This window comes from Lactuca virosa, chromosome 1 (assembly GCF_052849685.1).
Source record: "Lactuca virosa cultivar CGN04683 chromosome 1, Lactuca_virosa_CGN04683_v6, whole genome shotgun sequence".
Taxonomy (NCBI): domain Eukaryota; kingdom Viridiplantae; phylum Streptophyta; class Magnoliopsida; order Asterales; family Asteraceae; genus Lactuca; species Lactuca virosa.
Genome location: NC_136426.1, coordinates 115,079,968 through 115,094,655, shown reverse-complemented (window position 1 = coordinate 115,094,655; position 14,688 = coordinate 115,079,968). Strand labels below are relative to the sequence as shown.

Genomic DNA, 14,688 nt, shown 5'->3' with positions numbered 1-14,688 from the left:
TCCATGAGACTCTAAAGACCCTTATAACCCATAAAGTTGCCAACTTTATGGTTTCCATTCATTCAAACTTGCTCGACAAAGGAGAAAAGTGGGACAAAACTTAGATTTAGCCACAAACAACAATAAAGGTGGAAGCATTGACACTTACAAGGGTACGGAAACAATGTGAGGTGATAATGATGATTCCTTGCAAGACTGTTCAAAAGTTCACCTTCCTCTTCTTTAAACTAAGAAATGCTCCAAAATGGCCAAGAATTAAGCAAGGGATGGAGGCTAGGGTTTTCTGATGTGAAAGAGGGTTTGGAGCCTGATAATGAACCTTAAAATGGGTTTAGAGGGACTTAAATACGAAGGAAACCCTAAAAGATCATGGGCTTGGGCTGCATCAGTTCTCACGTCGTAAGCCTCTATGCCTCACGTCGTGAGACTAGTCCTGAACAAAACGTTTCATATTAGCCCATCTCACGTCATGACCACTCAAAGGTCACGTCGTGAGGCTCCATTTCTTCAAAACTTTGACCATTTGACTCATTGAAACCCTAAATCGACCCATCCTGGAATACATGTGTTACAACTCTCCCCCACTTAAATTAGATTTCTCCTCGAAATCACTCCTTACTACTTACCAAACACGCCAGACAACCTGGACAATCCTTCCACAACCCCGATACGGACTAAGAAGTCGACTCATACAGACGAATGTCTTCCAATACTATAATCAAAACCCAATTCTTAGTAGAACTCACATACCCTGACAAATAATGAATCATTGACCCATTAACTTTAACCAATGAAGAATAACCATCATTACTCTGCCTGAACTCCGGAAATCCAATACCTTCTCTGACTCCCCGAAAGAAAAACCATTCTGAAATACAACCAATATGGATCTTTTTCGCAAGTTAACCTGAACGGGATCCTTACGAACCTGAATTATCATGCTGATACCGGAGAAAAGAACCTTGAGCATTTACCGACATTTATAACCTTGTACTAAAAAACAAAGGTGATTCTCAACGCGAGTATCAATCATTGGTACCCCAACCAATGCATAATTACATCATGCTAACCAAACATTCGCATTTTCGATCTACCCAAGATCTTTTGAGCTCCGAGCTGGTCTACCAATTATCTGAAGTGTCGGATTCCTGACCGGTCACTGAAACTGACATCCTCTCAAACGAGCATACCACGAGACTCTATCTGACAAAACCTACCCCAGTCTGCTTGTATATAAGGCTCCAACAGCCCTCCTATTCCAACCAGGTGCAAGAAAACCAACCTTCACATGGATGAGGATAACCTACTTTACTCTAAGTGAATGATACCAGTCTAGCTGTAGTCTTATATCACAATCAGCCCCAGATTGGCCTACAACCTTCCTCAGTCTCACGAATGTTGTGGCCTTTAAACAGTATTATAACCTGCCCTGCCATGGTCTAATACCACTTAGAGGAAACTATGAGCCTAATCATAGCTCCTGAACATCCTTGCAACTTCTCATGGACCAGGTGAATGCTACAGGCCACCCCGCAGTCTTACAACACTTTTATCGCTACCTGCCAACCTAGTGAATGCTATGACCACCCCGCAGTCTTACAACGCTTCTACCACTACCTTCCATCCTAAAGAATGCTACGACCACCCTACAATCTTACAACACTTTTATAACAACCATACACCTACCATATCTAATAAATCATGGGTCGAAGCCTCATTCGACTATACCCCAATCGGATGTTCGGGTCATGCTTTGAGTCCCAAAGCCTTAATTAGACAAGAACAGGCAGATAGGCTCTAACAGAACCCTCAAGCTAAACCTAATCACATACTCACCATGCGCTACCACTGATGCGCAATGTAACCTGAATTTCCATTCCTTGTACAATCCCTTAGTCCAAACGGTTCTCCCCCACTTAGATTTAACTGCGCTCTTCCAACCACAAAATTGATAGATTTCCAATCTATCTGGAAACCCTACTACTAAAAGTTGTCGACAACCTGAGCTTACAAGAACTAACATTCCATTACTAGCCAATCCTAGCGAACACACACCTATCAAAATTGAATGAATACTCCCTGAAAACTCAACAAGCTCAATATTCCTTAGCATTTTCCACTGAATCCGCTATAAGTCCTCGGAGACTTTATCGGGTGACAAAGAACAAAATCTCAATTATCAAAACGGGTACCCAACAAATTCAACGACCTACTTGCACTAGAGCAATTCCCATGCGGACCTGCAACTGACCACACTTTGAATGTATGAACTTGACAGCTACCGATCTTACACCCATGATCAATCCAATTCCTCATTGCCTCGTAACCACGAAAGACCCCCTACAAATCCTGCATTCAAACCCGAAATGTCCACCTTACGGATTGTTTGAGTTCCTTGATGATACCACCAAATATCAAACTGACTGATGGTCTTCTCTCACTTAAAGCTTGTTCTAATGATGGTCGATGCCTCCCACATCGAAACCTAAAACCGACTCACCCGAATATCCTCTAAGCACGACTTTTGGTATGCAAAATGGCATATGAAGATTCTCAAAATAAAATGTCTATACACATAGCGTCTCACACACAACATACAATCACAAGCGCGAATAATAAGAGCATGAAGGAAAGAATAGAACACATACATGCGACTTCAATTGGTGGAACTCGGATCTCCTCGGCCTGTAACTACAATGCTCGGCTCCTCACCACAGGAACAATCACTCTGTCCTCGCGACCATCAGTAATCCTTAGTGTGGTTAGAGCAGGTGCCCTCACGGCTCCCCTCATCAACTCCAGACAGTCAGCCTTCTTGTGGCGCACTTGGTTGAAGTGGAATCATAACAGACTTGTTCCCTGGGGGCAATCCCTACTAACATGACCAATCATGCCACACTTGTAGCAACCCATACCCCTAGATCGATAAACCCCATCATGCTGCTTCCCGCACGTGCTGCACTGACCTCGGCCCTGCTGGCCTCTCACTCGCTGATCAGAAATCTTGGGTCTCTTCATAGGACCCCTAACTATTTTCACCTGCTCTATCTTCCTCTTCCCGAGCGCTCCAAATCAATCTCCCGCTCACGTGCTCTAGCTATCATGTCCTCCAAAGTCTGAAAAGCTGAAAAGCTAACAAACTCCCTGATATCGTCTCGCAACATATTGTAGTACCGAGTCTTCTTCATCTCCTTGTTTGCAACATACTGTGGAAGCAAAAGAGCCCTCTCCAAAAATTTGACGGCGATCTCCATCGTCTCAGTTGTCTGGCTTAGGTCCTGAAACTCCCTCGCCAACTGTTGTACCTCAATAGCTAGGGCAAACTCCGCCCTAAACCGGATCACAAACTCATCCCAAGTCATCATCTCAATGGTCTCGCCTCCCAAAGAGAAGTCTAACTCCTCCCACCAATCTCGTGCTTTGTCTTTCAGAAGAAAAGAAGCAAATCTGACCTTTGACCCACTACAAATAAAACGACATTTAGTGGCACAGAAAAAGTGTCCCTAAAAAACCGAAAAAGTCCCACTAAAAGCCCCCTGGGGAATCAGCGGCACAAAAAAAAGTGCCACTAAAGGCCTTTAGTGGCACTTCTTGATTGTGTCGCTGCAGCCTTTTTGGGTTTTAGTGGCACTTTTTGGTTATGCCACTAAAGCATTTGCAGGTTTTAGTGGCACTATTTTTGTGACACTATTTAACTAATAAAATAAATATTATTTTCATATTTTTAATGATACTTTTTAACATAAGAATATTATATTATTAAACTAGGTTAGGTGTTATTTTAATTTGAAATGAACTATAAAATAATAATAAGACAATTAAGATAATAAATGGAAACACAATATCATTACTTTTATTTTTACTAGTATAACAACAATCACTCCATGTTTAGCTCAATATAACCATACTCATACATTATTAAGATACATAGTATTACAACACACTTATGTACTCAGTTCCAATATTACTCATATAGGCCCAAGTATCGTCAATCTACAAAGTTTTCATCCGATCCCAAGCACGACTGAATTTGGCAAACACTATGTTATTCAACCTAGATTGTTCCAATCTATTCCATTTCTTCATGTGAAGCTAAAAGAAGAAAGAGAAGAAAAGAAAGTAAGAATCATAAAACATGGAATTTTAGCAATAATATCTAAAAATAGTTTTTCAACTGAACATAGTAGATTTTCAGTATGAAGAACGCAGCAAAAATAAAAAACAAATATTTAGTAAAAAAATTTTCCAGTAAAACAGATAGAAAATAAAAACTTACATGTTGAAAACAAATAAATCATACAAAATTCTTAGAAATGCTTGACAGTGTGAGTAAAGGTCATCCCTCTACTTCTAGTTTGACCCATATGTGCATGGAAACTTGAATATCTTATTGCCCCTGCTAAGAAAAGATTAAAACACTTTAAGTTAAATCATGTCGTATAGATCATTAAATATTGTAAAAATACACAAACCAGATGGAGTTTAGATGCAGGAAATAACAATAATAGTTTCAGTGATATGTTTATTATACTATTCAAGTTTGTATAAATTTCATGACACTGTTGATGCCTTGTAGAGATGAAATAACAATCAACCAAAAACACATTTAAAATAGCATAATGGTGATCAAAAGGACCTACACAAGCCATACGATTCATCTGAATACTAAACACATGATGATGATCAAAAGGACCTACCAAAAACACAATGCAAATAATAATAATCAATAGAAATGGCATTTTTATAGGAGATAACATTACAGTTAACACCTTAAGTGTTTAACATAGAATAACCAATAACATATAAACATGTTAAGAAGTTAACAAGTAAGAAAAACAAGAAAATCAAATGCTAAAATAAGACGACCATAACACTTTTAACAAACCTAGAAGCATAACCAATAACTAGTGCAAATCAAATGCTAAAATCAACTTACCAGTTTAAGTTTGCCATTGTTTATTCTAAAATGCTTGGAAGATTACGGGACAATAACTAATTTGAAGAAACTTTCAGTTACCACCTGGGTTTTCAAGTCAAATGAGATAACGGGTTGTGAAGGCGAAGACATACTAGAATGCTTGGAAAATGAAGGATTTCATACCATTTGAAGATAGATCAACCATATGAAGAACACGCATGATACACCTCACTATATACTCATTCTCCTATAAGAATAGGGGCTTCTCTAATGCATCAAAAAGTTTATAGAACAACTTTTGGTCAATAGAATCAATGTCCATTGATGTGTATCTTGCTTGTTTTAGTCTGTTCTTGTCTTTATCTTTCACAAGTAAAAGCTTCTCCATACAGATGGTAGCGTAAGAACGAACCACGACCACATATGAACCAACATAATGGAAAACATCACCAACAACAGCCATGGCTAAATGTTTAGGAAACAGGACACGGAACACTGTGAAAAACTTCAATGTAGATGCCTTCAACAGTGGGAAACCATTCACGTCTTTACTCTGTAATTCTGGGACAGTAACCGATCTGAAGAAACTTTCAACATCAACAACAACAACATCATCAGCAAAAGAGACAGCCAAGTAGATAGCACACTCTTTATACTTCCAGTTACCACCTGGGTTTTCAAATCAAATGAGATAATGAGCTGTGAAGGAGACGACATACTAGAATGCTTGGAAGATGAAGGATTCCATACCTGATTCGGAGATGTGTGGGTAGGGTGCGACAACAAATAGTGTCAGGGGACGTCAACGATGAGGTTGTGAAGACTGATGGTGGCGATTTGGTGCTTTGACTCATGTCGATGGAGACGAAAATTAGGGATTTAGGGGATGGGTAGGACTTGGGAGCGTCAAGGGTAATAGAAGGGTAAGCGTGAATTGAAATTATAAATTTGTATCTTAATTTCCTATACCTATGTAGAAATCGAAAGAGGGGAAATTTTTTAATAGGAGAGAATGAAAGAGTTGGCGGGATTTTGTAACTTTTAGGGAAAATATTTTCCCGCTGGCAACAAAAAAAAGGAGGGATATTCTAATTTTTAGTTTTGATTCTCTCAAAAATATTGTTATTTGTTTTTTTATTCTTTTAAAAGATATAGTTATTTGTTTTTAATTCATATTTTTTCCTATTTAGGTTATTTCAATGATTTTTTTTATATTTTATAAAAACTTAAATTAAATATAACATATGTATATAAAAAATTTAGTGTTATTTTTATGCTAATAATTATGAAAATAATGCCATAAAATTATTAATGCCACTAAAAATAGGTTATTAGTGTCATAAGATATAAAGTGTCACTGTGTCTTAAAACTTATAGTGGCACAAAAACAAAGTGCCACTAAAACTGGGTTATAGTGGCACAAAAGCAAAATGCCACTACAACTTTGTGCCACTAAATGTAATTTTATTTGTAGTGACCCCTCGGGCAGAAGCTCGTCCGGAAAACGTTCACCATATCTGCTAACCACCTCCTACTAGCAAAATCTCCATAATCTCCATAATCCCATCCTTGACCGAAATCTCGGTGCAGAACGTGCCCAAACGCTCATCCAAAATCTCCATTATCTCATCCTTGACCGAACCGAAGATCACAAGAGTCTGGTCCAAATAAACGTAGGTGATCTCCGACGAGATGAACTCCCACATCTGCTTATCAATCGGCTCAGTAACAGCACCTGAGCCCGAACCAAAACCTGAACCTCCTCCATACGTGATCATCACCATTCTAAAAAGCAACCATACAAGAATAAGATCATACCTATAAATTTCCTCATCCTACAGGCTTCCTAGAATCTCTGTGACCCTCCTTGATTCGAGTATAGATCTTGTGCTTTTAGCAGTACGAGCCTAATACTACCTTTCACACCTATCTATACTTTCCTTAAGAATTATCCTGAATCTTGTAAGTCGCCTTCTCATACTGGTATTCCAAATACCCGCTAAAAAACGCAACCATACCCACTAAAACACTTCCTAGGCTCTCCTAGGTTCCCGGCCTCACCCTACCATCAGCTGCTGAAAAACTCCCACTAAGGTCAGCTAACTACTTCATTAACAATCACATACAATAAAGCTTAGATAATCCTTCGAGTAAAAGACTCAACCCCATAACGGTTAGACTCAAACGATAGTTGCATAATAAGGGCCAAATCCATCACTCTGAGATTATTTAACCTTTGCAGTATGCGACTTAACGTATTCACTTAATGGTTAACTCACATCAATAAGGGTTCTACAAAGCACAAAGCAAGCAACATTCGTGTAGCAACACTCCAAGCCACAAATTAAACAAAGGGCATCCCAATCTCACTTGCTACTACCATTCTAGGAACTTTTTCTATCACAATACATGATCAAATAGACTATCGAATAAAAGACTCTACCCTAAGACCACAACCAGAAAATGAACAGGTAATAAGGCTAAATCAATCATTCTAGGGCTATATAATCCTAATCGTATACAATTTTTAAAGCATGCCCTTATTAATTACTTCTACCAATATAGATTCCAACCCTAACATAGCATCCAATTACTCCTAGGCTACAAGGCATCACATATCAAGCCAATCTATCATGCAATACCTGAAAGTATCCTTAGCCTTATCCTAGCATGCAAGCATTCATATCATATAACACATCAACATGTATGGGTATTCTGGGAATCACTTACTTGAGCTTGGCTGATTGCACGCATCACACCCCCTTTTTATTTATAAAAAAATCTTTTTAGAAACTTATTTTCTTTCAAAAGATTACCAATTCCTCAAGTTTAATTCAGTCACACCTGAGAGTGTGCACGAGTCCCTCAAACCAAGGCTCTGATACCAACTTGTAACGTCCCAAAAGTTCATAGTCAAATTTTCATTTTCTGAAGCAATAAACCATACAAATGAGTTGTTCAAAAACGATTAACTGAATATATTATTTAAAAATAATATTGACCATGTGGAAAAACTTTGGGGGATGTTGTGCCGTCATGTCGGGCCCTTTCCTTTCGTACCGGAAGTACCTGAAGCCATAAACATAGAACCGTAAGCACAAAGCTTAGTGAGTTCCCCAAAATATCACATATCATACATACAATAGAGATTGCTATGTGCCAACAATAGTTTTGCCATTATGCCCTGAGCCGTATCATGGTCTTTCCTTGGCAGGGCGGGGGCCAAAACCATGGGTCTTACAGATAAGTGCCAAGATCCACCTCTTGGTCTTCCATGCAAGTATCACGAAAACAACTAGCATACTACATATAATTGGCAGGGTCCGGTCCCTGGTCTTGCATACAGTTTGCCGAGAGCCACCTCCACATCTTTGATACAAATGCCAGGGACCACCCCTTATCTTCCTATATAACATAAACCAGTAGGCCGACAATGGTGCCTTCAACCCCCGAGTACGGTGATGAGACTCACCTGAATCACAATGCTGCCTAAAACCTCACGTAACGTTGCACCAATCATAACCAACAGCTCTCACAACCAAAAGCTAGGTGCTAAACACTTCCTAACAATCTATACAAGGCAAAACCTAAGTCTACCTTCTAAAAATTAAGATTGACCAAAAGTCAACCCAAGCCAAAAGTCAACGGTCAAAGTCAAAGTTAACAACCCATAATGTCAATTATTCATCCTCACGTCATGACCAGCCTTTAGTCACGTCATGAGAGCTCACTTAGTCCAATTCCAACTCATCTCGACTCAACTCAGCGAACTCAGACATGAAAAGCCACTAGACCTGACCTCACATCGTGAGCAGCCTTCCCTAACATCGTGAGCTCCATGAAGCTTAACAGAAAATGGGGTCATTCAACCCTCACATCGTGAGACCCTATGTCTCACGTTGTGAGCACAGTCTGAAGTCAAAATCCAACCATTTAAGTCCTTAATCCATTAAGCCTTTTACTCTAACTTTCCAGAAGGTCTTATAACTCCATAATACACTTAAAAGTTGATGCTTTATGGGCATGTATGTCCAATACATGTCTAGATCTCATTTGGGACCGAAATTTAAGAAAGTACCATCCAACTTTCATGCAAGGTTCTAAAACCCAACCATTCACTAGATCTGAACTCCATGACACTATAAAGACCCTTATAACCTATAAAGTTGCCAACTTTATTGTTTCCATTCATTCAAACTTGCGCAACCAAGGAGAAAAGTGAGACAAAACTTCAATCTAGCCACAAACAACAATAAAGGTGGAAGCTTTGACACTTACAAGGATCTAGAAACAATCTGAGGTGATGATGATGATAATTCCTTGCAAGCCTCTTCAAAAGTTTACCTTCTTCTTCTTCTTCCCTTCTTCTTCAAACCAAGAAATGTTTCAAAATGGCCAAGAATCAAGCAAGGGATGGAGACTAGGGTTTTCTTATGTGAAAGAGGGTTTGGAGGATGAAAATGAACCCTAAAATGGGTTTAGAGGGACTTAACTACGAAGGAAACCCTAAAGGATCATGGGGATTGGGTTGCATCAGTTCTCACATTGTGAGCCTCTATGTCTCACGTCGTGAGACCAATCAGGAACAAAACTTTTCATATTAGCCCATCTCACTTCGTGGCCACGTAAAGGTCACGTCGTGAGGCTCCATTTCTTCCAAAATTCGACATTTTGACTCCTTGAAACCCTAAATCGACCCATCCTAGAAAACAGGTGTTACAGGGTGTGCCTGGAATCCACTGTTTACGGGTATTGTAATCATGAAGAGGAATGTGGAGACCATATCCTTGTTTAATGTTCATTTTCTAGAGTAATGATGGAGTGGGTCTTCAAGTGGTGTGGAATCCATGCAAATCAGTTCAATATAACTGTGGATGTTCTTGATTTTGTAGCAGGATGAGGAAATTGCCCTAAAAAAAGACGAATCTTACAGGCTATACAGAAGAGGCGAATCTTACAGGATGGGGATTTTGTAACAGGATGTGGAGGTTCTTGATTTTGTAGCAGGAAGGGGAAATCACCCTAAAAAGAGACGAATTTTACAAGATAGGTACTCTTTGGATTATTTGAAAAGCAATAAATGAAAGTGTCTTTTACAGTCGACGAATATCACCCACTAAGGTGGCAGACATGGTAAATTCGATGGTGTTCACTTGGACCAAATTCAGAAGAACTTCAGGCGGGAGTGAGAATTGGACTGATTGGTGTATTGATCACTTTCTATGTACTTACGTTGTCATATGTAATCCTTGAACATTGTATCGCTCCTTCTCTAACTTCTTTCTAGATTTGGACTTTTCTTTTTTATATATTTATCGGTTCCAAAAAAAGTTATTGTTTATCATTTATATAATCGTCAAGTTATTGGACTTTTCTTTTTTATGTATTTTTGCACTATGTTCGCCAAATCTTTTGCACCGACGTTATATTGTTGCATTTTTTTTCCATCAAGATGGAAGGCTAAGTTCTTCAATATTACTTTAGGTAATGTTACGTGAGGACGAACACATTTTGATTACTACTTTCATTTCGAACAATTCCTAATATTATTATTTCTTTTTGTGTTAATCATTTGGATAATAATACTTGATTTTGTGTTTTGCATCATGTTTGTTATTTTAACTAAGATATCATTGTGTCAATCCACTCGGCGTTCTGACTTTAATTGGTGTAGAAATTCAGATGGTTAGCTGAATCAAAACACGATATTGTCAAACTACAAGTTGTGCCTAATCCAATAGACATATGACTAAAATAGTTAGATCAAAATATTGGGTGCCCAAAATATAAAATTGCATCATTAACTTTAATTATGTCTATGAAATTAACTCGATATCTTTGAGAAAAGATAAGTGTGGCAATTCTAATTAGCAAAAGTGATATAGTTGGCTCTCATTAAGCAATTCTAATTTTAAGTATTAATTTTTTTCATAATTAAAGCTTTGAACTTTTTATTTAATGTAATTTAAAATAGTTTAGTAACATATTTTCAACTCGTAATTTAGTTTATATGTTATTTTGAACATATAGTTTGAACATGAACTCTTTGTGGATTCAACTCCCTTACTATACTACATAGGTTAAGTTTTTTTTATTTTTTATTTTTATTTTTGATCATAACAACAACAATCGATCACTTGCCACCTCTCTCCTAGTTTTTTCATTGCTCTCGGCCAGGAAACACGCATACACACACACACACACTAGGGTTTGGTGTCTCAGCTTGGAAGAAATCGTTTGTGTGTGTCGAATTTAGGAACAAGAAGAAACCGATATATATTATTGAAGTAACTAGCATCCACAATGACCAAATTGTTGCTTTGAGGTTAGACAATGATAAAGGAACTCTCATTTGATTTCTCTAGCTCATCCTCCAAGCTATTGTCCGGTAATCTTTCTTCCCTTCTTATTTGTTTGTTTTGTTACAAGTTTCGTTGTACATTGATCCGTGGTGTATTATGATGGTTTTGACATTACGTTTCCACTTCCATGTTTTACTTAAACAGCCATAATAATCCCACAATTTCTAAAACTTTGATTTCGTTATTCAACTCAACTACGTAAGAACATGATATTTATTAAAACTGATATTTTTTTCTCTCTTCAAATAAAAACATGCAAACAAAGACACAATCACACAACTACACAAGATTACGATTTACCAAATTGATATCCGCCCATTGTGTATCAAGTTTTTGGGCTGCTTTATATCTTAGTGGGCTTTTTGGGCAACTAAATAGAAAAACTAGAAATTAACAATGCTAAATTGCTAATTGCCAAGTGCTAGTTGCTATAATCATATTATCAAAAATAAGAACATTGTTTTATTTTTTCGAGCATAACAAAATAATACTATCTTTTATCGTTTATATATTTTTGATATTTTAAATTCAATGCCTGCAAGTTATAATAGTAGAAATTGTTTTGTTTTCATCCTTAGCAAAGCTTAGTTTTCTGTAAGAGTATAATACATAGAGATTAATTAAAACCGAAGGAGCCAATATGAATGAGCCAAAAGTATTGTACAAATCCATCACCGCCGTTGCCCGGCGAAACGGCGGCGGTAGAGGAAGTGAGTCTTACCGGTTAGCTGTCCAAGTCATCCAAGGGCGGTGGTTCTCACTATTCGCCTCCTTCCTAATCATGGCCGGCGCCGGTGCAACTTACCTCTTCGGTATCTATTCCAAAGACATTAAAACCACCCTCGGTTACGACCAAACCACCCTCAACCTCATCGGCTTTTTCAAAGACTTGGGTGCCAATATCGGCGTCATCTCCGGTCTCATCGCCGAAGTCACTCCAACATGGTGTCTCCTCCTTATCGGCGCTGCCGTTAACTTCACCGGGTACTTCATGATATGGCTCTCCGTCACCCACCGCTTACCGGAGCCACGTATATGGCAAATGTGTCTGTATATGTGCATCGCCGCCAACGCTCAGAACTTTGAGAACACCGGCGTCCTCGCGACAACCCTCAGAAACTTCCCGGAAAATAGAGGGGTTGTTCTGGGTCTTTTAAAAGGCTTCACCGGATTAAGTGGAGCCATAATGGCTCAAATTTACTTGGCCGTGTATGGCGATGATTCAAAAGCTCTTATCCTTCTTATTGCATGGCTTCCGGCAGCTTTATCGGTGGTTTTCGTTTACACGATCAGAGAGATAAACGATGTAAAAACAAAAGCATCCAACGAGCTTAGGGTTTTTTACCATTTCTTGTATATATCCATTGTTCTAGCGTTGTTCATCATGGGCATCACCATAGCTCAAAAGCTCGTGACTTTTTCACCGGTGGCTTACGCCGGAAGCTCCACCGCCGTCTGTTTTTTACTCTTTTCACCTCTCTTTGTCTCAATTAAACAAGAACTAGCCATCTTAAAGAACACCAACCAAGAATCAATTATCGTCTCTGAGGTCGAAACACAAAACTTAGATCATGAACAAGATGAAGAACAAGAACAATCAAAACCATCTTGTTTTGAATACGTCTTCTTGAACAAACCCGAGAGAGGAGAAGACTACTCGATCTTACAAGCACTTTTAAGCACAGACATAATGATTCTTTACGTAGCAACTTTTTGTGGGCTTGGAACAAGCTTCACTGCCGTCGATAACCTAGGTCAAATCGGCGAATCATTAGGGTATCCAAGAAAATCTATAAGCACATTCGTGTCACTCCTAAGTATTTGGAACTATTTCGGAAGAATCTTCGCAGGTTTTGTTTCAGAACATCTTTTAGTTACATACAAATTCCCAAGGCCTCTTATGATGACACTAGTTCTTCTTCTTTCATGCATCGGCCACCTTCTGATTGCTTTTCCATTCACGGGGTCTGTTTATATCGCGTCTATAATCATCGGGTTTTCTTTTGGTGCACAACTTCCCCTTCTTTTTGCGATTGTTTCAGAGCTATTTGGACTAAAGCATTTTACCACATTGTTCAACTGTGCACAACTTGGAAGCCCACTTGGGTCGTATGTTTTGAATGTGAGGGTGACAGGGCCGATGTATGATAGGGAGGCGATGAAGGTGTTGGAAAGAAGAGGGTTGGATAGATCGGTGGTGAAGGAGTTGGTTTGTATTGGGAAGCAATGTTATAGGCGATCGTTTATAGTGTTGGCTTGTGTTTGTTGCTTTGGAGCCTTGGCTACACTTGTTTTGGTGGCTAGAACACGTGAGTTTTACAATGGTGACATTTATAGTAAATTTAGGGAGGAAAAAGAGATGAGGAAGACCCAAGATTGGAGTTTATAATTGGTTGCGTCGAATGAGTTTGATTAAATGATTGTAATGGTTAAAACTTAAAAGGAATTCACAGAAAAAAAAAACACTTGCTGAAATGATGATGAGTCTCATACAAGAATTTGGGCTTTTATTAAAGCCCAAAGATTAATAAGTATTGTCCTAAAGATAAGAATATTTACAAATAAACCGAAAATGAGTTGTAGATAGATAGATTTGTGAGGTATTCTTCAGTTGATCATCTTATCTTGATTAATGAGAGTCCTACTTCCGAAGTTTTATTAACCGTAGTTTTTGTCAAGGTGACTCGTTATCGTTTTTTTATTCGTCATTGCTAATTGCATTTGACGAGTCCATTGCAAAATCCATTTTTCAATAAGCTCAAATGGGAAATAACAGGTTAGTTTTTTCCAACTTATATTTTTTTGGGATGACGATATTGGAGATTAGTCTCAAAATAATGCTAGAAACATCGTTTGAATATTGTGTTGTTTTTATCTCTTTGTCGTTTAAAAGTTAACTTGCAAAAGAGTAACTTGATGGTTTGCTTCTATTATGGGGTGTTGACTGGCTTAATTTCCTTTCATGTATCTTGAACTATATATATGTAGGAAATGGCTTAATTTCCTTTCATGTATCTTGGACTACATATATGTAGGAAACAAACTGAATCGAGTGGAAGGTTAATTTAAGAATTAAGATGATTAGTGATCTTTCCTTAAAAAACTTTCTAATTGAAAAGTTACGATGCTCTCGATAGGGGAAGGGGAATTAGGAAGATCTTAAGATGATGGTTTTTTGGGGAAGGGGAATTAGGAGAGAAAAAAATGGTTGGGTCAAATGAAAAAATGTTGGCTTCTGAAAAAGAATGTGGTTTGTGAATCAAAAGTCTCTTTGTCTTTAACGGCCCTCTTCTGTTTAAATGGTATTGGTGTTTTCTTAGTGAGTCACAATTCTCATGGGTTTCGCTCATTAAGTTTATTCATGGTTCGGATGGTGGACTACATGCGAACAGTTTTAGAGTTTGTAGA

At 38.3% G+C, this 14,688-nt stretch overlaps 1 protein-coding gene across 1 annotated transcript; it reads left to right on the top strand.

The window, feature by feature from the left end:
* Window positions 1-11,920: 11,920 nt before the first annotated feature.
* On the top strand, window positions 11,921-13,669 carry LOC145119402 (protein NUCLEAR FUSION DEFECTIVE 4-like). Its single transcript, XM_079055062.1, has one exon. It carries the CDS (start codon window positions 11,921-11,923, stop codon window positions 13,667-13,669), a length of 1,749 nt encoding a protein of 582 aa, XP_078911188.1.
* Window positions 13,670-14,688: the final 1,019 nt, after the last annotated feature.

Coding starts and splice junctions, on each gene's coding strand:
- LOC145119402 (XM_079055062.1), top strand. CDS start 11,921: ATGAATGAGCCAAAAGTATTGTACAAATCCATCACCGCCGTTGCCCGG.